Source organism: Cibotium barometz, chromosome 22 (genome assembly GCF_041138505.1).
Source record: "Cibotium barometz isolate CiBa-2024 chromosome 22, ASM4113850v1, whole genome shotgun sequence".
Lineage (NCBI taxonomy): Eukaryota > Viridiplantae > Streptophyta > Polypodiopsida > Cyatheales > Cibotiaceae > Cibotium > Cibotium barometz.
The window spans coordinates 11746523-11773239 of record NC_141067.1 but is presented as its reverse complement, the minus strand read 5'-3'; the positions used below and the strand labels follow the sequence as shown (position 1 = coordinate 11773239).

Here is a 26717-nt window from a genome sequence, read left to right as displayed (position 1 = left end):
CCATTGGTATCAAGACATGAATGTCATGGCTGTTTGTTTTCATTAAAATTTTCCACATTTTCCACATATTATATTGCATTTTTATTCGACTTAAAACGAAAGCCTGTCTTGATTGGGACTTTTTCTTTGTGCATACATTGTAATAATTGTGTAGCAAATTGTACATCTTTGAGAGACACAATGATAGTGTGAAAGGCGTGTTTGGTGGTTAAACCACCGTTAAGGGGAACTTAGCTAAATCCTATGTTGGGTCTTAGTCTTCATTTTACAAACGTTTAATTAAAGGTCAAATAATGGAAGTGGTTGGCATATAAATATGCATGTGCGAATTGTTGAATGTGCCTTGAACATGATAGTGTCACAACATATGACCCTTGAAACAAGCAGGGTCCTATTCTTGGATCCAAGGGCTGTTTCATGTTAGACACTTGCCATCTAAGCTCATGATTGCAGGCTTGTTGAAGATTGAGGCCATCTCTTCTTAGAGCTTGTGGTGTGGGTAGGGGATGTCTATGAGGGGCTTGCAATACCAAACCCACCCACCAGCCCCCCTCCCCCCAACACACACGCCCCACCACCAAACGAGCCCACAACGTCCACAAGGCACTAGTGCAGTTCTTTGCTCTTCATCAATATAGGAGGCTCAAGCCTTCAGGTGTTGTTCTTTTTAGGAGGCATAGTTGAGTCTTAGCTTTGCAAAGTTTAAATGGTATGAAACGAAAGAGTAAGTGAAAAGTCTCCACACTATTTCATTAACCGTGGTTAAGATTAGACATACTTATTCTCCACGTATTAGGTGGCCACCCTTGTATATGCACGTGAGACACGTTTCAAGAAGATTAAGGGTCTCATTAAGTATGGAATAATGGTTTAAATGGTGAGTTAAGCAAGGAATTAAGGGGCAAAACCTCGCAATGGTTGTTGAAAGGTCCATTTTGACTTCGATGGTTCGCCGTCTGCAGACTAGGAACTGTCAATCACTTGCGGTCTCTTCGCCTCTCTGAAGGTTTTCAAGCATGGAGCGCTTCTCTGTCTCACAGGTTTGACCTTGCCCCGCCTTCTTTTCATTCATATGACCCCTCACCCTAAGCATAAATCACAGAAAATCTTACCCCTCGCCCTCCCCCTGGCTCAATCTGAGAAGATTTCTTTTGTTTCTTATATGAACCGTAACCCATCTTAACTTGCTAAACCCTTCCTTTTATTGTTTCGGAGATCAAACCCTAATCTGGCGTCCGGCACAAAAACTATGATCTGCTACCCTGGTTCGTCCCTCGCAGAGCGCATTTTCCTTGACCTTCTTATCACGATCATGTAATATGCCTTCTTATCACGATCATGTAATATGTGATCTCACTGCACGGCTATTTGTTTTGCATAATGGCATTCGGTTAATAATCCCGGTTTAGCCCTAGGTTTTCATTTTCATAGTTGATTGTGTCTGGATTAGAGTGTAAGAGCATCAGTGCCAAATTTGGCTTGATTATTTGCTAGGTAGATTATAGGCATCCTTATTTGATGCAATATCCCACACATCACTTTACATCAGGGTATTGTAATCTAGCCTAAGGGTTTCAGAATCTCTCTCTCTCTCTCTCTCTGGCTTGGGGTTACACATAGAAGGCGTGGCTGGGGGACGCATCATGACCACCCAGCCAAGCACTAATTCATGGCCAGCAAATGGGGGTTATGCTTGTTTGCCTGTGTGGCGGGGGGGTGAGGCCCATCATGACTGCTCGTTCAAGCCTTAACGCATGGCCAGCAAATGGGGATTATATTTATTTAGGCTTATTTGGGATGGGGAGTCCTAGTTTTTTGGATGGAAGAGCCAACATATGAATCCTGTTTGTGATGCCAATTGGCCTTTTAGAAAGCTTCATAGCTGGCACATATTGACTGTTGCCACACATATTTGTTGAGTGCTTTGCCCAGAGCATGTTTATGGTGGAGATGCACAAGTATCTAACCGCTCTGCGGGAGCCTCAAGATGCTAGGGATCCAAGAGAGGATAACTGAAGGATTAAGTACTGAAACAAGAAGTAGGTCTTATTATGTGGCCATGGATAAACTTATTCCTGCTCAACGGCAAGGGTTGTTAAAAGGGCATCTGGTAAAGGCTCTACATAGACCATTGTTGTTTTGTTTGTTCATGCTCTGAGGTGAAACCGCAGACTTAGATTCTTGAAGCTGATGTTGGTTTTCATCCTGATGCTTATCAGGCTCCCTGGCCTTTTTCTTGGGTAAACTATGACACATTTACGAGGGTCCTTGAAGTATGATTCTGCCTGGAGTATCCACACTTATGCTACCCAGCCATCAGCACTTTTGTTATCCTCTTCGTCTGGAAAGACCTTGCATGTCCCTTTATAGTGTCTGGGATATGGATCTTTATTGCTTTTTCCCCATAGTAGAGGTCTTACTAACAAAGATGTTGAAACACAGGCTGAGGATGGACTGTCTGTCTGTCTGTCTCTCTCTCTCTCTCTCTCTCTCTCACACACACACACACGCACGCATGCACACGCTTGAGAAAGATCCTTCTGTATCGGAGTTTGTGGCCTTTCCATAGATAATTTTTAGGCAATTTTTCTTCTTGCAAATTCAGCATCTATTCCATTCTGCTCAATTGGGAGGCCCTAATTTGTTTTGTCTATGTGCATGTTTACACTTTCAATGTAAGCCAGTTGATTTGTGCAATGATTTCAAATAACTTGTTGGAAGTGTTTTGGCAGGATTAGTATGTGAGGTGGATGCGTCTTACCTTCTGTTCATGGCAGATTAATTGGTTGTGATGGGAGGGTTATAATTTGTTGCTTGAGAACAGTGCAATATATAGTTAGGATTACTGGAAGACTTTGTGCCACCAAGTCAAGGGTATTGCACTCTGAATCAGGGGGGGAATGGCAGTTGAGCTATTGGAGCTGAAATTTCGATTGTATGATGGTACGGACATTGGTCCCAACAAGTATGTACTTACTACAACCATTGCAAATTTGAAAGAAAGCATTCTTTCACAGTGGCCTAAAGGTACAGTGCAATGCTCAAATTCGTAGACTTCTTGATTTTCCTGCTTATGTACCTCTTCTTGGTCTCACTGGTTTCTGACCAGTTTATGCAAATATGCTTGTTCTGCAGAGAAGGAGCATAACCCTAGAACAATCAATGATTTGAAATTGATTAATGCTGGGAAAATCTTGGAGAACAGCAAGACACTTGCAGAATCTAGGGTACCTGTTGGAGAAATCCCTGGCGGGGTTGTCACCATGCATGTGGTTGTGAGGCCACCTGCTTCTGACAAGGGTCTTGGTATGTGCCAAACACATCCTAATCTGAAATTAAATGAAGATGTTTGCTCTTTGCTTTTGGTTGGTTTGATGGTTAAAGGTAGGGTTGCGCTTAAAATATCTGTCAGATCAGAATGTTGTACTTCTGGTGGTCTGGGTTTAAGAGGGGGTTGTATAGGCTTCATCATTTGTTTGTCCCGGGTGACTTGCTGCTTGAAATGGGAGCCAGATCCTAGTCACATTGTCAGCCCCTCGCACTCTAGATTGTTGTAGGCTTCATTTCGTTTTTGGATGTGCTTTTATTCGTAATGCTGTATTGTTGGTAGCCCCTGGCGAGTTGACTCTACAGAGGAGTGAACCTCCATTTGGTAAAACAATGGGGGCATCCTCTCATCTCATAGTATGCTGAGCAATAGCGTGTTCGTATTACTTCATCCCCGTTATGGTATATAGCAAGCAGTGCTCCCTTGTCAGATTCACCTATTGGCCTGTCTTTACATCTAATGAGATTCACCTGCCCTGTAGGTATTGCTCGATGCATGCAGCATGCTATAAGTGAACCCCAAGGATGTGTGGCAGTTGCATAAAGCCCCTTGTGTGTTGAGAAGTTGGGTCTTTTTACAGATTCATTGTGGGGTGGGGGTGTGCTAGTTGGACTTGTCCTACAGGTGTACAGCTGGCCAAGGTCTTTTTTGGACTGAATGTCAAGTGGGATTGGTGGTATAACAACCCTAGAAACACAGCACATTCTTGTTTTGCACTTAAAGGATTGGTGGTATAACAACCTTAGAAACACAGCACTTGGGTAAAAGAGATACGAAAGTAGTGGGGATGTCGTAGTATCTAGTCCATACTATACATAATGGAGTTGATAGTTATATGGTGTTGTGGGTTGACTACCATGAGTATATAATATGCACGTTCCTAAAAGGTGAATCTGGGCATGTTCCTGGATTCATCTAGGTACATATGTAATCAGCTTGCATTCTAAGTTGCAGCCAAATATGTTCCCTAGAATAGGTAGATATCGTGGTTATGAAGTCCACTTTTTTGCCTCTTTCCGTTGCTGCAATATGCACAATTAAGTCATGGTCTGCATGATTGCTTCTTGAGCGCACAGTTTTGGCTTCTATGCCTCTAGGTGCATTTTCTTTAATATGGCTGTGCCAAAAGATGATTACCTCTCTGCTTTCAATGAGCATTTGTAAGGGCAGACCAGGCAGAAATAGGTATAGCAGCTATTGCATGAACAACATATCTTCCTTATGATTGAGGCATACAGCATTTTGGCAAACTACATGAAGATAGGGTAGGTTTCCTGATCAAGGAAGATTGAAATTTTGAGGGTTCAGAGTTTTTAGAGTCAGTTTTTTGGATTTTAGCAAGATTCCAGAGACCTATTGCAGAGGGCCGGGAGCCTGGCAACTGAAAGCAACGGAGGGGAGCTGTTCCTGCTAGAGGGGCCAGCATGTGGAATGTAAATGGGCTTGGCCCAATGACATGTACAAGGTGTGTTTTGTGTTGGGTGGCCCCTGTTGTCATGCAGCAGGTCCCTTCCACCTTTCACCTTTATGCTGATTCAGATGCATTATCAAGAACTTGTAAGTTGTATATCCTGCAGCATTTTGCAACTCTATAAGTCTTCGATTGGTATGTCTCGATGAAAGGTAGAAAGTACACATGCAGACAGCACATGACCTTTATCTTCAGTAGCACGGCCTTTATATCCTGAATTGTACATTTAGGCACTTGCCCTTTCTTGCAGAGCACCGTTCTTTCTTATCTACACTTGTCATCAAATTGTGAGCCAATAATGTACATGGTACAAAGCTTGATCAACAATGAAAATTAATGCAGAGATAATTAAAAGAATGCACGAACATGATTCTAGAGAGAGGGTGAGGATAGTTTTTGTCATGCAAGAATTTTAGATAATTTCATATCTGATGCTAGCATTTTTTGTTTGGTCCAGAGAAGCAGGCATCTAACAAACCCAAGAAGAGCAAGTGCGCATGCACCATCCTTTAGTTATGTGGGTCCTGGGTTTATTGAAACGAGCGCTATGTAACAGGTTGTTAAAGTGGATTTCACTGACCTAATTAGTTATTCAGATAGCAGAATTCTCCTGAGAAATGTGCCTGCAAGGAGGGAAGCGCAAACCCTCTGAAAGAGGGGTATCATCTAACTGCAGCATCTGTTTGAGACGATTGGCAGGCGCATACATGTAAGGTTGGAAAATCCACGTGCTCATGGTCGGTCAAGCTTTGCATTCCAGTACATGGCTGGTGCAATCCTGTCTGTATGCATCTCTTCAAAGGCTGGTTCAATCATGTGTAGCTCTATGCATCTCGTCAAGAAAGCTGTTTTGGGACTGTCAGGGTCATCGCGTTCTCTGAGCACGGCAAGAGTCTGGACTTGATTCGATTCTACTAACTGGGAAGGCATGTATCCGGTTCACACACTACTTAGTTGAAGCTTCTGCCTGCCAAAACAACAGGCAGACGCAGCTGAAAACAAAGAGAAATTCTGGCCTACAATGACAACTGGTGAATTGGTTTCCTTGAATTTGATGCAACTGTGGTGCACGTCTCTCTCTCTCCCTCTCTCCCTCTCTCTCTCTCTCTATATATATATATATATGTTTCTTTCGCCTATGTTTACTATTATAGAGAATCTCTTGAACACTCTGTGTACACTTTCTTTTGCCTATGTTTCCTATTACAGAGAATCTCTTGAACATTGTGTGCACGCCCTTGTGCGTGTGAGTTCATGCCTGATATATAGCGTGTGCACAATGTTCAAGAGATTCTCTGTAATAGGAAACATAGGCGAAACAAAGTGTATATATATCAGGCATGCGCTCACACGCACAAGGGCATGCACACAATGTTCAAGAGATTCTCTGTAATAGGAAACATAGGCGAAAGAAAGTGTACACAGAATGATCATTTAAACAAGAAAGGGTTATCTATAATAGGCCTGCCTTTGGAGGAAACACAGGGGGAAGTAAAGGAATAGAAAGTGTTAGGAGATGGTTCTTTTAACTGGTGTAGTGGAAAGGGGGAGCACATTATGAAGTCAGGTTGCTTGGCCTAAGCTCCTCAAGATGGGTATGATCATTACCTAACAAACATTTACAACCCGGCATCAAAAAGTTTGGATGTGGGAACAATCAAGAAAGACCCAAGTGTTGGAGAGGGGTGAGGTTGTGCAAGGAGTCAAAGAAAGCAGCCTTGCAGATAAAACAGAGCCTTGTAACTCGTGATAGGGTTGAATCTGTATAGGTGTGGCCTTGCAGTCATTGCTGATGATATGGTGCCACAAGCTTGTGGCTATGGAGTGTGGACCTTTAGATTGCAAGGTCCCATAATAAGTTTTCTCAAGCAAATAATTTAAAATTTGATTAGCACCATGAGGCCCTGTAAAGGTCTCAAATCACAAGGAGCATTTGATAAATTCTTGGCATGATGTGAGTGGAAATGTTGCATGGTTGAAGTGGAAGCATGAGTAGCACAACGTTGAGAGCTTAAATAACCATGATGGACCTAATTAGTGTGCTATCCAAGAATTGGTGGGTTTCTTTTTGTGGAGGTAGTTTGATCCTAAGATTGCATTGAATGGTCATTACTAGATAGATTTAGGGAGGAGACTAAATAAATTTGTGGAAGGAAAGGAAGTAATGATATCGAGGAAGTTTTGAGTGTGAAGATCAAGCTCCTAAAGGTGGCTAAGACCGCTGCTGAACAAACATAGGCAACTCAGTATTAAAAAGGTTTGGACGTAAGAACAATTTAAGACCAACCAAAGTGTGGATTCAAGTGCTAGAGTTATCATTTGTAAGGGAGGTGTGGTCTTGTATTCTTCACCAATGATATGGGTCCACAATCTTGTGGACTATGGAGATTGGACCTTGAGATTGCACAGTCCGATAATAAGTTACCTCAAGGCTAATAATTTAAAATTTAATTCTCACCATGGGACCTTGTAAGGTCTTAAATCAGAGGAGTATTTTCTTCTTAAGTGGATATAGAATAAAATAATGAAAGGTCAAAGGGATAAAAAGTGAGTGGAAATGGCTTAAGTAGTTATGGAATAAAATAAATAAAGGTCAACTTGGTTTACTATGAAAGCAACAAATTGAAATCTTGTGTAGAATTTTGAATGAGGTTGAGAAAGAGTAATAAATTGTAATCTTGACGTGGTCGTATGAAAGCTTTTGAACAACTTCAGTTAATATAAATAATAATTATTGATCCCAAAAAAATAATAAAATAAATAAAGGGTAAATTCTTGGTAATGGTGCATTGCTTGAACCCTATTCTTATCAAAGAAGAGCCACCCCATGGTGCCAAGTCACCAAGAGAGTTGCACACACTCCCATGGCGTTGCCAAGCATTCTCAAGGCTCAAAGGGATCACCACGATCCCACGACACCCCATGTGCCACATCACAACACCAACTTGTTAGCTAGAATTGGAAGGACAAAGCTCAATCACCATGATCCAACAACACTCCCATGTGCCACATCACATCAACTCGCCAGTTAGAAAAAACTCAATCAAGCACACCAGCAAAACTAATGGTGGTACTGACAAAGCTTTCATCATGGATTGGCAAGGGTTTTTTGCATTTGTTCATCACTCAGTAAGTTGCGTTGAGTAATTTAAAAATAGGATAGAGTCCTAAGATTCTTTTTTAAATGTGCAGTTACTACCAATGAATCAAGACACTTGTGGTGGTGTCTTTCTATATTGGAGAGTAGAAAATTGTTTGAACTCCCTAGGGACGCTTGGTGTCTTCCCATATTTGAGAGTAGAAAACTATTTGAACTCCTTGGGGTACTTTGCAAAAAAGCCTCTCTTGAACTCATTTTGAGGGGATTAGAGTGGTTTATTAAGTTGGGGTTTAGTTGGTAATCATGCTAGATTTCTAGAAGGTTGTTTTGAGAATATTTGGGGTGTTCAAATCTTTGCAAATCATATCAATCATGTTTTTAAATGCATTTAAAAAATGAGGGTTTCTCTCAAGGACGTTTGAGCATAGGAAGAGTTTCTTTTATTTAAAAAAAGGTGTAGGTTGTAGGTCATCTTTTTACATCTTCGTTCTTGTTCTATGAGGATTTGTGAGGGAGTCTTTCTTGAGCCTTAAACATTCTTCAAGCCTCATTTTGGTATCAAAAGGGATCCATTTTTGCGTTAAAGAATACAATGTCGCTTTGTGTCTAAAAGGGACTTCATGTGAAGAGCGTCTCAAACTCCATAACACTTGTGCATTTTAGTGTAAACCTTTTGCATAGCCATAAACCTTTCAAGCCACTCACCAGAACAAAACACTTTTTTGAGTGTCTAGTGCTTGACAGGTTAACAAGAGGAGGCTTGATTGGCCATGGTTCTTGCTTTTTTTCAAGTCTCTTTAGCAAGTGATTTAGAAACATTTTTTGAGGCATGTTCGTGCAACTAGAATCCAATTTTTAAAATTCTTTTAAAGATTCTTAACCACCCAAATATTGAATTTGGTTAATTAATTCGGGAGGAGGGGGTAAGGTTTTCTATTTTTAAAAGGCGGCAGGTTTTTTTATTTATTTTTATTAGCGAGATGCTTCCTTATGAGGTGGCTTCCTGACCGACGATGAAAGAAATCCTCTTGATGGTTCTTCTTGTGTGGCTGAGCAGGCCCATTTGTCTCCTGCATCTCTCTCTCTCTCTCTCTCTCTCCCGAGCCGAGAGAGAGAGAGAGAGGCAGTTAGCCAATGAAAAAGCCTTAGTCTAGCTAAGGTTTTTTCATTAATTAACCAAGCCTGTCGGCTTGGTTAATTAATGAATTAATTAATGAATGAATTAATTAATGAATGGATGTCTAGTGAATATGTCAAGTGAGTAATTGAGTCATCCAAAACACAATGAATATCTTAGAAGGAAAAATGAGATGGAAGTCGCATATCTTTGATGATTGAATTTTGAAGTTTTTAAATATATGTAATATGTGAATGATATATTATACTTGGGATTTTGTAACATGATGACAATGAGAGTAACTATTTGGCTCTCCTAGCTCTTTTCACATGATAGAACTCATGTCAGGACACATGGACAAGTTGATGGACACATAGGAACAGGGTTCCTAAAGTCGGTATTGGAAAAAGCACTAGTGTTGGGGTCAAAAAGCAAAAAAGTCAAACTATGTTGATCAAAAGCTGAAGGTACCATTTGAAAGGGGACATTGAGCCGGACCAAAAGCCAAAAGGTGCTTTCTCACAAAAAAAAAAGTTCAGTAATATTTTATTGATAAAAGTAAAAAAGAAAAATCAAAAGCAAAAAGGGAAAAGCAAAGCTTCGAAAGGCAAAGCAAAAGAAGGCTTTTTGGCAAAAAGCAGGACCTCTTCAAGTAGAGAATCTATACAGGATTAAGGACAACCCCACCTCCCTCCACGTGGGCAAAGGAGGTGGGGTTAATTCAAATTCTCCCTCTACGTGAAGTTCACGCTTGAGTTTTGCGCTTGGGCTCCACCTTCGGTTCATCGGGTCCAGTCACATTTCGCCTGCTGTTCCAGTCGCGTGTGGCGCTTCACCCGCCTGCTGTTCCAGTCGTCATCACCTCAGGGTCGCGTGCGGCACTTCACCTCGCCTGCCATTCCAGTCGTCATCACCTCTCCAGGTCGCCTCGAGCTCTACCTCCACAGTTTGTACTGTTATGTAAACACCAGCAATAGGCCTTAGCACACGCCTGGTGGTGGCCCAATGTTAATTCAAAAGGAGGGTTAATTAGCGCAAAATACGGAGGTGCTTTGTTTTTGAAAATATGCGCTCCAACCAAAAGTGTGATCACACTTGCACTTCACGCATGCGGTCCACCTCCATGTTCACCTGCTCCAGTCCACGTCCACATTCTACAGTCCGTACCCGTATAATGGTGATGCTAATATGAGCGCACAGCCGTCCAGCCACACGTGACACATCATCGGTGTGCGTCTCTCTAAAGGCTGTCCTCTAAAGGTTGTCTGGCATCTCCCGTCGCTCAGCTGTGCAACTGTGTTAATTGACTGAAGGCCTCACCCCCCATCTGCGTTGCAAACCAAGCCCAGAACTGGGATAGCCTCTGTAGAGTGTGCATCGAGAGGTGGCCAGCTTTGAAGGCAAGCATGCAAAAGGAGGTATAATTTGATTGTAGGAGGTAGAAGAAGGTTTTAAAACACACACAAAAATGCACTGCAAACTAGAACTGGTACTGCACTGTTACCTTGAACTCGATGCAGTCATGGATGGGAGAGGAGGCTATTCATGAATGGCTCGATGTCAACGGTGCGGCCAACGGCAGCCCCTTCGCCATGGCCTCTGCAGAGTGTGCATCGAGGTGGCCAGCTTTGAAGGCAAGCATGCAGAAGGAGGTATAATTTGATAAGTAAGCAATGCCATGTTCGGCTTGGTTTTATAATTTGACAGTAGGAGGCATTTTAAAACGCGCACAAAAATGTGCTGCAAACCAGAACTGGTACTGCGTTGTTACCTTGAACTCAATGCATTCATGGATGGGAGAGGAGGCTATTCATGGATGGGAGAGGAGGCTATTCATGAACGGCTCGATGTCAACGGTGCGGCCAACGTAGCCCCTTCGCCATGGCCAGAAGGAAACGATCGATCACTGCCTTGGTTTTTGTTGTGATACCTGAGAAGCCCATGGGACCAAATCCCTTGTGCATTGACGGCTATTGCCTTGCAATTGATCCCGCGACCTGCATGATGATCGGCGTGTATGTTGAAGGCTTCTTGTGTTGGTGACCTAGAGAGCATTGCCCCTCATACCTCTTATGCTCAAATTATTGACATGAACGCCTTCAAGAACAGATTTCTTTATGAAAGTTGATACAATATGTGTCCTCTACATGGGGAACATGCATGTTGTTCAAACAATATGTGTCCTCTACATGGGGAACATGCATGTTGTTGTTGAGACAAAGAGAGTGGTTCTCACGATAAGTGTAAGGGAGTTCACTAAAGGAGTAGTTTAAAACTCTTTGATCTATGAAGCTTGATGTTTTAAATATACCCATTTTGTTAATTAACGTAAAATACGGAGGTGCTTTGTTTTTGAAAATATGCGCTCCAGCCAAAAGTGTGATCACTCTTGCACTTCACGCCTGCGCGGTCCACCTCCATGTTCACTTGCTCCAGTCCACGTCCACATTCTATAGTCCGTACCCGTATAATGGTGATGCTAATATGAGCGCATAGCCGTCCAACCATGTGACACATCATCGGTGTGCGTCTCTCTAAAGGCTATCTGGCATCTCCCGTCGCTCAGCTGTGCAACTGTGTTAATTGACTGAAGGCCTCACCCCCCGTCTGCGTTGCAAACCAAGCCCAGAAGGAACTGGGATAGCCTCTGCAGAGTGTGCATCGAGGTGGCCAGCTTTGAAGGCAAGCATGCAAAAGGAGGTATAATTTGACAGTAGGAGGCAGAAGAAGGTTTTAAAACACACACAAAAATGCACTGCAAACCAGAACTGGTACTGCACTATTACCTTGAACTCGATGCATTCATGGATGGGAGAGGAGGCTATTCATGAATGGCTCGATGTCAACGGTGCGGCCAACAGCGGGGCAGCCCCTTTGCCATGGCCTCTGCAGAGTGTGCATCGAGGTGGCTAGCTTTGAAGGCAAGCATGCAGAAGGAGGTATAATTTGATAAGTAAGCAATGTCGTGTTTGGCTTGGTTTTATAATTTGACAGTAGGAGGCAGAAGAAGGTTTTAAAACGCACACAAAAATGCTCTGCAAACCAGAACTGGTACTGCGCTGTTACCTTGAACTCGATGCATTCATGGATGGGAGAGGAGGCTATCATGAACGGCTCGATGTCAACGGTGCGGCCAACGCGGCCCCTTCGCCATGGCCAGAAGGAAACGATCGATCACTGCCTTGGTTTTTGTTGTGATACCTGAGAAGCCCATGGGACCAAATCCCTTCTGCATTGACGGCTATTGCCTTGCAATTGATCCTGCGACCTGCATGCGTGTATGTTGAAAGGCTTCTTGGTGCTGGTGACCCAGAGAGCATTGCCCATCATACCTCTTATGCTCGAATTATTGACATGAACGCCTTCAAGAACAGATTTCTTTATGAAAGTTGACACAATATGTGTCCTCTACATGGGGAACATGCATGTTGTTCAAACAATATGTGTCCTCTACATGGGGAACATGCATGTTGTTGAGACAAAGAGAGTGGTTCTCATGATAAGTGTAAGGGAGTTCACTAAAGGAGTAGTTTAAAACTCTTTGATCTATGAAGCTTGATGTTTTAAATATACCTATTTTGTTAGCTTCAAGGTAATAAACTACGGTTAAACTTACAACTTTTTTCATTCTTTGTATTTAAAAAATTGAGGATGTATGTAAAACTTTATGTAAGTCGATGAAACTGTAAGCTCCTTTTATTTAACTCACATGATATTTTACATATTCCTAGGTGAATCCCTTGAGCCCGCACTCTCATCCATCTTTTTAAATGAGTTTCCTAAAAGCTAAAATTAGGTGAACCGCCTTCAGACATATATAGATATATATACAAATATATATACATATATATATGTATGTATATATATATACATATACATATACATATACATATACATATACAAATACGTATACATACATATATGTATGTATATGCATATGCATATACATACATATATGTATGTATATGCATATGCATATACATACATACATACATACATACATACATACATACATACATACATACATATATATATATATATATATATATATATATATATATATATATATATATATATATTCATGTGGATACCTTTTTACCATTCATTCACTTGAGCGTAGTTGGGTCTTAATCTATTCTACATACGTGTGATTTAGTTTGTGATTCACTGTTTGGATTATTTTCATAATCCATAATTTCTTCTAGATTAAATAATATTTCATTAATATATTTCTTAATGATGTACAGTATGGATAACGAGGGGGAAATTGTGAGGTGTTCCATGGACGTTGAGGATAGAAGCCATCGTGCAGAGTATTCAAGACCTCAACAATCTGAGGTAAGAGAAGATAATGAGAAGACTCAACGAATAATGCATGCTTTTAAGCAATGCCAGAGGAAACTAAAAACCTCTACTAAGTGGGTGCAACGTAACCATGGTAAGAAGACTCAAAATGGAAAGAAGATAATAAATGTAACATCAGAGAATATACTCCATTTGGTCAACGACACAAACTCCCATGTGTTAAATGTGGAGAGCTTGCTGGTCTTGGTCAGTGCATAAGAAATCATGGAAGTGGGGAGAGTAGTTCAACTCGAGAATCAGTTTCTGCCATTATAAGTGGCAATCACGAGATCAAGGATATTGTCGAAGCTACCTACCTCCGCATAATGGATACATGTGGTGCTTTTGGAGAAGCACACCTTTGTGATATTGGTTGTCGAAAGACAATTGATGCTATAAAAGAGCAACAAGACAAGTTAAGTGCCCATGTTGATAGGCTTGGAATGGAAGTATCAAGCTGCCTTAAAGTAACATTGAATAGGTTTGGGGCTTTACTTACCAAAATGAGTCGTAGATTGCAAACACGTGGAATGTAATTACTCATTTGGTTCACCAATTAGGAGTTGATCTTATGATCCTTTTGTAATGCTTATGACACTATTATCTTTTTGTAACTTTGGGCTCTAAGTACTCTAATGATAATGATGGTCCTTTACTTACCAAAATGAGTTATAGATTGCAAACAAACACGTGGAATGTAATTATTCATTTGGTTCACCGATTAGGAGTTGATGTTATGATCCTTTTGTAATGCTTATGTGACAGTATTATCTTTTTGTAACTTTGGGCTCTAAGTACTCGAATGATAATGATGGTCCTTTTTGTCTCTCAAATATCAGTGCGAGAGAGAGGGAGAGAGAGAGAGAAAGAGAGATTGATTTATATATGTGGATATAATCTCTTAGTATTTATATGGAGACTATAGAGAATGTCTCTTTTAATGGTTTTTTAATAGAAAATTCTCTTTTTATGGCTTTTTGTCTCTTACATGTACATGGGGGGAGAGAGAGAGAGAGAGAGAGAGAGAGAGAGAGAGAGAGAGAGAGAGAGAGAGAGATTTCTAAGCTTGGTTTGGTCATTGGAAGACATTGGATGTTGATTTTATAATGTTTTTGTAATATTTGTGACATTGTTATTATCTTTTTATAAGTATATATGTAATGTTTTAGGATTATAGATTTTGTGTGTTATTTTTATATATGTAAGTTTTAAGGAAAAATGTGAAATGAAGTTAAGGGGATGGAAAGAGCTCTCATCTATTCTACTTTGTGGATCAATGTAGGTACATTAGCTTTTCATAGGGTTGCCATATTGTTGATTTGTCATATAGTTTGGGTCTTCCTTAGTCTTTTGAGGTAAGCTACCAAAACTTTGCTTTATTTTTGTTTTTCTTCTTAATTATATGTTTATTTTTAGAATTTATGATTTTTAAATACAAATAGTTCGATATAGTTTGATATAAGAGCATAAGGATTTCAATGCTCATGAGAAAAGATAAAACTTGGCAAAGATCAAATAAGTTTATGACATTTACTTACCTACATATAAGCACAATCTAGCTTGAGTCAGAGGGATGGATATATATATAGATATATATATGTATATACATGTATGTATATGTATATGTATATGTATATACATATATATATGTATATATATATATATATATATATATATATATACATGTATATATATATATATATATACATATATATATGTATATATATATATATACATATATATATGTACATATATATATATATGTATATATATATATATATATATATATGTATATACGTATATATATATGTGTATGTATACATATATATATGTATATACATATATATATATGTATATATATATATATATGTATATACGTATATATATATGTGTATGTATACATATATATATACATATGTATATATATATATATACATGTATATATATATATATATACATATATGTGTATATATATATATTCATGTATATACATATATATATACATGTATATACATATATATATATATATATATATATTCATGTATATACATGTATATATTCATGTATATACATATATATATATATATACATGTATATATAGATGTATATATACATGTATATACACATGTATATATAGATGTGTGTGTGTGTGTGTGTGTGTGTGTGTGTGTGTGTGTGTGTGTGTGTATATATATATATGTATATATATATATGTGTGTGTATATATATATATATACATGTATATACATGTACATATACATGTGTATATACCCACTTGAGACTAGACCGCTTAACGTCGACTTAGAGGGTTATTTCTACCCAATCGACGGGGAGACTTGAACCCAGGTGGGTAAATGTCATCCCGAGAGAGAGAGAGAGAGAGAGAGAGAGAGAGAGAGAGAGAGAGAGAGCTTTATAATCTTTTAGTATGTATGTGAAAATTGGAGAAAATCTCATGAGGCATTGTATATTATGTGTATACACAAATATTATAGAAAAAATATTGTTATTTCTATTCAATGTTTACTATTTTATAATAAAGAAAATGACTTTATACTCAATGTGCCACTCCTTCTAATTGAATACTTGATGGAATTAGGTTTATAGCAAGAATGGTAGAGACACGTAGTTTGAGGTGTCCTCTTCAGACCATTTCCTTGAATGCTCCAAGGAAAAGAAGAAGAAATGAAAAAATAAAATGTGCACAGGAGTCAAGGGATAGTGAACCTCATTGTTGTGATGCAAGGATGCATAATGCTACCTGTAATACCGGTGATGTATTGATGCAAGAGACTCATAGGATTCTTGCAGAAAACGATACCTTTTGTGCACAAAAACAAGTAGCAAAAGAAACTTTGATGTATTTACCTCAATCTAGCACTAAGAGGTCTCTAATCGCCCTGGGTGGAGATAAAAGGATATCTAACAAGAGTGCTAGAAGTGTTCGCCGTGAAATTGCTAGGAATAGGACTCTTTTGAAAGAAATAACAAGGGAAATGGCAAGTGGAGTTTATTCAGGGATATCACTGGTTCAAAGTTTGAGACTTACAAGAAGGTATCCTCGCTTCATCGCTAGAAATAGGACATCTTATAATGTAACTAGAAGAGTAAATGAGGGTAATACAATTACAATGTCTTCCTTTTTTGCCCATGAAGAGAGAGAAGTGCCATTTGCTAATACAATAAGAAGGGAGAGTATCGAAGAAATTCCCTCATGTATTTGAAAAAAGAAAGGGAGGAATTTTGTCTATCCTCCATGAACTCCCGCCCGTACAAGGTACACATGCAGCTACTTGGCCTTTGGTATATTCGTGCACGTTAAGTCACTCATTAGGAGGGATGACACATGAGTGTCGGTTTTGTGGAGCACAGTTATGGGCAAGTGAAAAGAAGATGAGTTGTGGACAGGTTCTTGGCAAATATTGTTGTAAACATGGGCGTGTGTCTGTTCCTTCACTTGCTGAACCACCTGAGCGATTAAGGTCTCTTTTGATTGGTAGTGACACTACAAGTAAAAAATTTTGAGAAAACATCAGGGCTTATAATAGTGTGTTGGCTTTTTCATCATTGGGTGCACAAATAGATGACTCTCTCTTTCACAATAGTAGTGTCTATACTTTCAAGGTGCATGGGACTGTTTATTATCGGATTGGGTCCTTGGTCCCCAATAATATGTACAATCCTAAGCCACAGTTTGCACAGTTGTATGTGTTTGATACTGAGCACGAATTACAAAATCGACTAGGTGTCATGAATGGATTGGAATCCACAACCCTAGAAGCACTTCAATCCATGATGCACACTTCTAATCCATTTGCACAAGCTTTTAAGTATGTGGGAAGAATGTTGAGTGACAATCCGAGTTTGGATTTGAAAAAGACTATATGTGAGACGAAATCCACATCTAGGCAGTACTCAATGCCAACAGCTTCTGAGATTGCTGGTATCATGATTGGTCAAGGTGATGATCATAATGTTGGTCGTCATGATATTTTATTGCATACTCGAGAAGGCACATGCAAACACCTCTCTAATTTGCATAGGTGCTATATGCCTCTTTTGTACGTCATGTTATTTCCAAGAGGGGAGGACGGATGGCACTTGAGAATCCCTTATGCTGATGCACAAGTGAGTGCATTGAGAAATGGTCATTGTGTGACTCAACGACAATACTATGCTTATCGATTGCAAATTCGCCCAGATACAAATGCATGCTTGCTACGTGGTGGAAGATTGTTGCAACAGTTTATGGTTGATGCCTATTGCAGTGTTGAAGAGTCACGATTATCTTGGCTACGCCATAATCAAGAAAGTTTGCGTTCAGAGGTTTATAGTGGTTTAGCAAACATGCTTCATGTAGAAGGAAGTGGAAGTGGTATTGTAGGAAGGATAGTGGGAAGCAGAATAGTGTTACCTTCCAGTTTTATTGGTGGGCCATGACAAATGTATCAACTTTATCAGGATGCCATGGCAATTGTTCGTTCAAAGGGTAAGCCCAATTTATTCATTACTTTCACCTGTAACCCAAAGTGGCCAGAGGTATTAGATGCTTTACTCCTAGGGTAAAGTGCATGTGACCGGCCTGATTTGACTACTAGAGTATTTCACCAAAAACATTCAGATATGATGAAAAGTATCGTGAAGAAGGAGCTCTTTGGTAAGGTGATTGGATATGTGAGTGTCATTGAGTTCCAAAAAAGAGGATTGCCTCATTCACACACGTTATTGATCTTGGATAGTGCCCATAAACCTAAGACTGTCCAAGACTACGACACATTAGTATGTGCCGAATTGCCTGACAAGCAAATGTTTCCTACTCTGCATAATGTCCTGTTGCATTGCAATATCCATGGGCCCTGTGGGCCATTCAATCCAAGTGCAATTTGTATGGATAAAGGGAAATGTACAAGGAACTATCCACGAGCTTTTGCACAAGAGACTACTATGGATGAGAGTGGTTACCCCGTGTATATGCGTCGAAATGATGGAAGAACTGTGGCATTGAAAAAGTGTAATGTTGATAATAGATGGGTTGTGCCATATAACCCTTATCTTTCAGTCACATATAATGCTCATGTAAATGTGGAAATATGCTCAACAATAGCAGCAGTGAAATATCTTTACAAGTACATATACAAGGGGCATGACAGAGCAACAATAAGATTTAGCACTGTACAAGGTGGGGATGTTAATGCTGCTTGCGTAGTTGATGAGATTCAGAGGTATTTGGATGCACGTTACGTCTCTGCATCAGAGGCATGTTGGAGACTCTTTGAGTATGATTTACACAATGAGAAGCTTGATGTGCAACGGTTGCAGGTACACTTAGATGGGGGTCATAATGTTATCTTCAGAGATGATGATAATATTGCAGATGTTTTTCAGAGGGAAAATGTACTATGACTGAATAGTTTACCTGTAATCAACAACATCCTGAAGAAAACAATACATTGTATAGTGATTTCCCTCAACAATGGGTTTGGAAATCCAGGTTGAAGAAATGGACCAAAAGAAAGATTGGAAACACTATAGGGCCCATGTACTTTGTAGCTCCTTTGGTAGGTGAGACATACTATGTTCGCCTACTTCTTACAATATGTAAAGGATCTAAGTCATTTGAAGATTTGTGTTCGCTCAATGGTCACATCTATCCTTCTTTCAAGGTAGCTTGCATTGCCAGAGGGATACTGGAAGATGATTCTGAATGGGTTGCATGTATGGAGGAAGCATCATCCATGCAAAATGCCTTGCAGTTGAGATGTCTTTTTGGTACTATATTGCTATTTTGTGAGCCTTCCTGTCCAGGAATATTGTGGAAGAGATTTCAAAAAGAAATGATAGAAGATTTTCTATACTAGTTATCAGGAAGCAGGGGTCAGTTTATTGGTATTGAACAATTAGCTGAAACTCATGCACTACTACATTTAGAAGAAATTCTTCGTGCTCAGAGACAAACATTGGCAGATTTTGAAGGAATGCCTGAACTAAACAGAATTGATGTGGAAGTCTTGGGTGAAAATAGATTGCTTTTGGAAGAGAGATCTTTTGATACTGTCGAACAATCTAACCTGTTAAGTGCTATGGAGTCAACATTAACAGATAGCCAGTGTGTTGCTTTCGATGCTGTAATGCATGCAATTGCGAACAGATGCAAGTGACATTTTTTTCCTTTAGTGTTCGGAGGGATTGGGCAAGACCTATTTGTATAATTGCTTGCTTGCACGAGTACGTGGACAAGGGTATGTTGCTTTGGCCACTGCATCGTCAGGTATTGCTTCTCTACTCTTGGCGAATGGACGTACTGCACATTCTAGATTCAAGATTCCTCTGGAGCTAAACAATTCTTCAACTTGCAAAATCCCTGTACATGGACAACTTGCTGAGGTTTTGAGAGTTTGTAAGCTCATTATTTAGGATGAGGCTCCAATGATTCATTGCTCGTTATGCTTTTGAAGCATTGGATAGGATCTTATAAGATGTATTATTCTCAGATAAGCCATTTGGTGGAAAGGTTGTATTAATGGGGGGAGATTTTAGACAAATCTTGCTTGTTATTATGAAGGGAAGACGTGAGGATATTGTTAATGCAGAATTGTGTCGTTCCTTTCTATGGAACTCTATCAAAGTTCTAAAGTTAACTGGAAATATGCGTATTCAATCAAGCAATACTAATGGATGCAATGAGTTTAAAGAGTGGGTCATGAATATTGGGAATGGAGTGGATTGTAGCGATGATAATACGATGGTGACACTACCAAGTAATATGGTCTTGCAAAGACCGACTCTTAAAGACTTGGTACATTGGGTATACTCTGAATTGGCTATCACTACGACATATGCTTCATACTTTAGTGAGCGTGCTATTCTTGCTCCAATAAACAGTCAAGTGGATATTGTGAATAAGACAGCTTTGGATGCAATGCCTGGTGAGCCTAAGCAATATTTCAGTGCAGATTCAATTCTTGAAAATGATTAAAATTCATTCCTATATTCCACAAAATTTTTGAACACAATCGACCTTCGGGGGCGGATATCCACCTCATTGCTTAGTTTTAAAGTTAGAAGCTCCTGTTATTTTGCTTCGTAACTTGGATCCAAGACGTGGACTCTGTAATGGTACACGGATGATATGTAAGGCCTTTCACTGTAAAGTCTTGGAGACTGAAATCATCACTGGTACTAAAGTTGGTGAAAGAGTATTTCTTCCACGGATTACCTTTATATGCAGCGAGGCCCAACTACCATTCACCACCATGAGGCGGAGACAGTTTCCCGTGCGGCTGGCATTTGGCATGTCAATAAACAAATCACAAGGCCAAACCCTAAATGTATTGGGCTTGTATTTGGTGACTCCAGTGTTTACTCATGGTGGGCAATTGTATGTCGCGTTGTCCCTCACGAGCACGGTCTCCTCATGTTGTGAAGGTGTTACTTGAGGATAACGCTAATGTGGAGTGTTCATTTGATGATCTTCAAAGTTATACACCTACAACAAACAATATTGTTTATAAGGAGATCTTGATGACTTCAGAGTGACAAGTCAGGTTTCTTATTTAAGTTTTGCAATTTGATTAATTTTGTTGTGATTTCTTTTTTTATACATATTTGTCCATGGTAAAAGTACCTATTTTTGTTGTTTATGTTTTGACAGACATGTCTAAGATTACCTTTACATTGGACATGCCTTTGTCGAGGATAGTAGGTGAGTTATTCTCTATATTTGCATAACTTTTCTTGATTACAAAGTATGGAACATGACATTCTATACTGATGTCTATCTGTACAAAGCCACCGCTATGGTCAGCTCCTATTACTGCAGGTCACGTAGCAGGGATTATGATTGATGCTTATAGGGATGGGTAAGTATAAGTGTAATTGTTAGGTATTGTATAAATATTTTTTGAACCTATATATAAATAATTGTATAACCTATTTGTTATGCTTTGATTTTAGGATATTGCATGACATTGATACGTTTATGGTAAGAGTTGTCGCGACGAAGGCATCGAGATGTATGGGATCGGTGTTCCTGATGAGGAGTGGGGTGTCTATTTGTTTTGGAGAGAGATGGACAGATGCTTTGCATCATTTGAGGGGTATTCAGTACCCGATGACTGGTTGTTTCTTACATCCTTCAGACCATTGGTATTCGTTATGGGTTTTATACTAGAGCTCCTCATGTACCATCCACTTAATGTTCTATTGTACGAGGTAATTTTGATTATGTTTTTCTATTTTATAAGATTTTTTTGAGATTTTATTTATCGATGTGTCGTTATGTGTAGGTCCTTTTGAGATTTTATTTATCGATATGTCGTTTATGTACAGGTCCTTTTGAGATTTGATTTATCCATGGACAACATAACTTACAGTTTGACGGTGCGAGCAACTCTACGGTGATAGCGTGGAGGTGGAGCTTGGAGGTTTGGAGCGTAACAAGTGAGCTTGGAGGTCTCAAGGGACTCAAGTTCGAAGCATTGGTAAGTGTCTTACAACAGTTGTGATCTATTGCTCATCCTTTAGGAGGTGGATGCATTGAGTTCCCTCTTAGAGGTGTGGTAGCCCATATAACATTTTTGGCGTCGCGCCGGGGAAACACCTTTGTTTCTTCCTTCCTCTTGGAGTTTCAGCTCCCATTGCATAAGATTCATGATTGCCCTTGCATTCTAGTAGTGCATTGTGTAGAAAATGAATGGATAAGATTTGTGTGGAAGTAAGAAATCGTGTGAAATTGGTTGTAGTTGTTGTGTATGTGTGTGGTGGAGTGGTCTTAGAATAGAGCTTCACTGATTTTTCTAGTTAATTTTGATATTTGCATCTTTGGAAGCATCAACGTGAATGAGCAGGTTGGTGTTCTATTTTTTTCTTTTCTAAAAATTCACAAAAATAAAAAAAAAAGGAGCCATTTACTGTGCCTTCAACTTGTATTCCACTCCTTAGACATGGCACAATCATTTTGGGAACCGTTGGATAAGTATTTTGCACCCAAAATGATAATAGTCGACGCGGGAAGTTTCCACGTAAAACTGCACAAAAACGTTCACACCGTGAACTGTTTTCTGCACTTCACACCGCGAATTGCTCCCAACATCAGCATCGCAATTAACGCCGAAAATCACGGGATTGCCTTGCCAAAAATAGGTAACCTTTTCCTGACACCTCTGACGCCATGAGATTTGATAATATTTAGAATCGTGAAAGTTCAAAAATCCGTTCACGCCGTGAACTTTTTCAGAACTCTTTACGGTGTGAACCAATTTGTTCACGACATAAGCCATTTAGAAGACCTTCATGGCGTGAACCCTTTTTTGTTCACGACGTGAACTTTTCCTGCAAGCTCACGGTTTAGTATAATTCAACGCATAGTTAAGCTAAGGCTACAAAGGTCAGTAAAGGAGGGACGCCTACAACAAGGACGAGGGATTCTCACCCTAAGAACAAAATTTTTTGAACACGTGAAAGTACAAAAAAAGTTCATGACGTGAACCATTTTTTGACACTTCACGTCGTGAACTATTCTCTGTAATCTTACGGCCTCAGAAACAGATCGATAGAATCTAATCAAAATTAAATTGGGTTATCAAGGTAGCTTATCAAATCATACATACATGCACTTAAGATCTGGAAAGCTCATCGGAGGACGATCTTACACCTGACACAATAGTGCATCGAATCACCCAGGATCTTCCTATAAAAAAAGTGTGGGTCCAGGTCATTCAGCAAAAGCACTCACCTGAGTGTCTTAAAGGAACCTGACCACTGTTGAAACTAGTAGTGAAGAATCCATGGAAGAAGGGCTGAGGTACTCTGGATTTGGGGAAGAGGAGAAACCACCCTCCCCAACTAGGTCAAGTGGTATCATTGATATCACCCGAGTATTTTTTGGTCTCCAATCCAGTCATGAGTGATGAAGAAGTGCAATTTGCGGGCATGGGTCCGTCAACCAGCGCTGGACTTGGTCCAAGACAAGAAGTGGCCATCCAAACGTCAAATTCAAGGTTGTCGAACACCGGCACCTCACGAATGAGACGGGACATGGAAAGTGCGACCAAGACAGGTCAAGTATTCTTCCCAACCTCAGAGGAAGTAGAGTTAGATCTTAGAAGGAGCGAGGTGGAATGACAGCTACAAAGCTTAAGGAAACAAGAGTTCGATACTCGAAGGACGAGAGATGAGTAAAAGGAAATGGGAAGTTTAAACCTACTCCAATCACGGGGTAAGGAGCTGGAATTGGTCATGGGAAGAAGTGAGAGAGAAATTCCAAACTTAGAGCCCATAAATGAGGAGCCTAGAGCTGAGGAAGGGTTTGTAATCCTAGAAGAAGAGGATAACCTAGCAAGAGTGGTGGGAAAAGTGGAGGACCGTCTGTACACCAAAAAAGATATTGAGTAGATGATCAATCATCCTATGTTCCTACAGGACATGGAACTTTTAATTCTGCAAAGGCGTACAGGGGCAACTAATGATGAGCCATGCTAAGGTACAGAGGCAAGACCATCCCATGGACCGGAGATACCTAGAAGAGCCAATACAGGAAGAGGACAAGGTCTAGGAAGGGGGGGAGCAATTCCTTAAAGACCAAGGATGGATCCAACCATTGACCTCAATGCAGCCACAAGGACAGATTTGCTAAATATGGCGACAGAGATGGCCAAGGAATTGTCAGAGAACTAGGCACTGCTCTGGAATCCCGACCCTCCTAGATGAAGCCACATATCATTTTCAAACTCGTCCAAAAATTCTCTGGGAGACAGAGATCCTATCTAACATGTAGAGGTTTTTGAACCCACATGTGAAACCTGCGGGCCTCTGAGTGATGTGACAATGATTCATGCTTTCTCACTGACCCTGGAAGGGAAAGCGCATAAATGGTTCCGAACTCTCAAGCCCAAGGATAAGGTTAACTTCACACGACTCAAGAATGTGTTTGTGCCCAACTTTGCCAAAAGTGGTGATAGATGGAGCCATGTGGCACAGTTGCATAATATCAAACAAAAGGAAGTTGAGTCAATGAGAGACTATGTGTCTCGACTTAAGCACTTAAATTCAAGGTGCAAACTACGGGTGCAAGATTTCTCCCTCCAGCTTTTGAGGTGTAAAGGTATAAGAACATACCCTTCTATTCTTGTAATCATCCCTCTCTCTAAAATGGAAGAAAGATCTTGTTTTACCCTATTTTGGCCTCCTAGAGAGAGAAAATGTCTCGAGAGAGATAATTCAAAATTAAGATATCTTTGGATACAAAAATCCTCCTAATGTCTAAAATGGAATCTCTTGAATCAGAAGTTCAAAATGAACTTTCCAATGTGCATTAGGAATTATTTGAAAATGGTATAAAGGACCTTAACCTAAGGGTCCAGATTTTCAGAAATTTTTGGATTATGATCCAATTAAGGTTCCAATGGGCCAATAGGATTAATCCAAGTGTTGGGATGAGATAAATCTAAAGAATAAAAGAAAATACACAAAAATGAGTAAATGCTCACATAAGATGAAGAGTTGACGGAGTACAAGGTTTATTAGTTAAAAATTAAGAGATATTAGTAAAAGAATGAGATATTTTAGAGAAATGATGCATTTTTGACACCTTGGTAAGGAGAGGGAGACCTTTGAGGTAGGCATCTTTTTCACATGTGTGGTTGGATTTTTTAATTCAAAAAAATGTGATATTTTTATCTCTCCTCTCTCCTGGAGCAAACTAGCTCAAAAAGGGAACCAAACTTGTCCAAATCTTAACCAAATTGAGTCAAACTAAAGCTGGAAAATTCTAGCACCCAGTTGGACTTGGTTAGTGGCCTCCCTTACCTATAAATAGACCCAGTTGGACTTGGTTATGGCCTCCCTTACCTATAAATAGACCCACATTCCTTTGTATTTTCATATTGGAGCTATACCATGCTAGTATTATCTTAAAATAATCATATTTCTATTATCCCTTAAATTTTTCTCTTTCTTGGAAGCTTGGAGCTTCTCTCTCTCTCTAACAACTCTTGAAGTTAGCTCTTCTCCTCTTGGTGGACCAATTGATTGGTTGGGGGCTTCACTGCTAATTAAGAATCAAGCCAAACTTGGAGGTAAGGTTAATTTTTATGATTTTTTTGAATTATCTCAATGACTTTCTTCTTCTCAATCCCTCTCAAGCTTGAGAAGCTTTCAAAATGATTGTTTTTATTCAAATCAAGCTTTTCCTGAGATTCTTAATGTTTAATTAGTATTAAGTTAATCGTTATGCTTAATTGTAATGCTTTCTTTAAGTAAATCTCTCTCTCTAAAAGAGTAGTCATCTTTATGAATAAATCTATAGCAAAAGAATTCTTCTCAATGATAATCTCTTATTTCAAAACTAAACTCTAGGCTTGATGAGCTAGAGATTAAGAATTGATATTTTCATAATTTTGAGTTAGTAAAAATAATGGTTAATTCCTTTTAGATTGTTTATGAGTGGAAAAGAATTACTTTGACTCATTCTAAGTGAGAAAAGGATTCTCCTAATAATTTGGGGAAAGGAGGAATGTCTAAATTAGCTTAATCTAGTGAAATAATCATAATTATGATTAAAATTATGATATGTATACATAATTTGATTTTAAACTTAAAAGAAGAACTTCTATCATATTTTCATTAAAAGCTTTTATTCTTTAAGGAAAATTGAGAATTATCAGTTAGCACAGTGAAGCTATGATAAATTTTTTAGAAAATATTACATATCTTATTTTTATGCATAATGCTAAAAGAGGACTTCCTACCATATTCTAGGATTAGACATCCTATGCAAAAAGAATGATTTTCATCATACTCATGGAAAATATTTTTTAGTATTTATGCATAATTAATTGATCATGAGAAAAGAGTAATTTTTGATAACTTTATTTTTATGCAAAAAGAGAAATTCCCATGATATTTGAGATCCAAACAATTAAATGTTAAAAGAGGAATTTTTTCCAAAATAGGGGAAACACTTAAGATAGTCCACTAAGTCTTAACTTGGAGAAAATTTCCTACTCATCGACACCTTGACCATGTAGAGATTCAAGGTTACGATTCATAGGTAAGACCTAGTCCTATCCCGCATGGGAAGCGTGGTCTTCTAAAAATCAAATCACCCATAGGGTAATTGATCATAATTTGGGCAACTACTAGTCTTAATTCCTAGAGACAACGCTTTTTTCCTCATCCATGCAGTAAGGCACAGCCGTTGGCCTAGTCTTCTAGAATAGAATTGCCCGAGAACCTATTTATCTAGCGTAGGGCTTTCGCTTAATCTGTTGGAAAGCTACCCGACTAATCGGGTCCACCCATCCGTTAAGATGGTGCCGTCAGGGCATTCCATCCTCCCACTTTCCACCCTACTCACGCG

At 39.4% G+C, this 26717-nt stretch overlaps 1 protein-coding gene across 3 annotated transcripts; it reads left to right on the top strand.

Moving 5' to 3' along the window:
• Positions 1 to 901: 901 nt before the first annotated feature.
• On the top strand, positions 902 to 5844 carry LOC147626277 (membrane-anchored ubiquitin-fold protein 3-like). Of its 3 annotated transcripts, none has more exons than XM_086816418.1 (4): positions 902 to 1040; positions 2733 to 3027; positions 3136 to 3306; positions 5257 to 5844. In XM_086816418.1, exons 2-4 carry the CDS (start codon positions 2901 to 2903, stop codon positions 5310 to 5312), a joined length of 354 nt encoding a protein of 117 aa, XP_086672544.1. In that variant the 5' UTR covers positions 902 to 1040; positions 2733 to 2900; the 3' UTR covers positions 5313 to 5844. The 3 variants fall into 3 exon arrangements, with proteins under 3 accessions (XP_086672544.1, XP_086672545.1, XP_086672546.1); XM_086816419.1 differs by lacking the exon at positions 902 to 1040 and adding an exon at positions 1059 to 1265; XM_086816420.1 differs by lacking the exon at positions 902 to 1040 and adding an exon at positions 1059 to 1314.
• The last annotated feature ends 20873 nt before the right edge of the window (positions 5845 to 26717 follow it).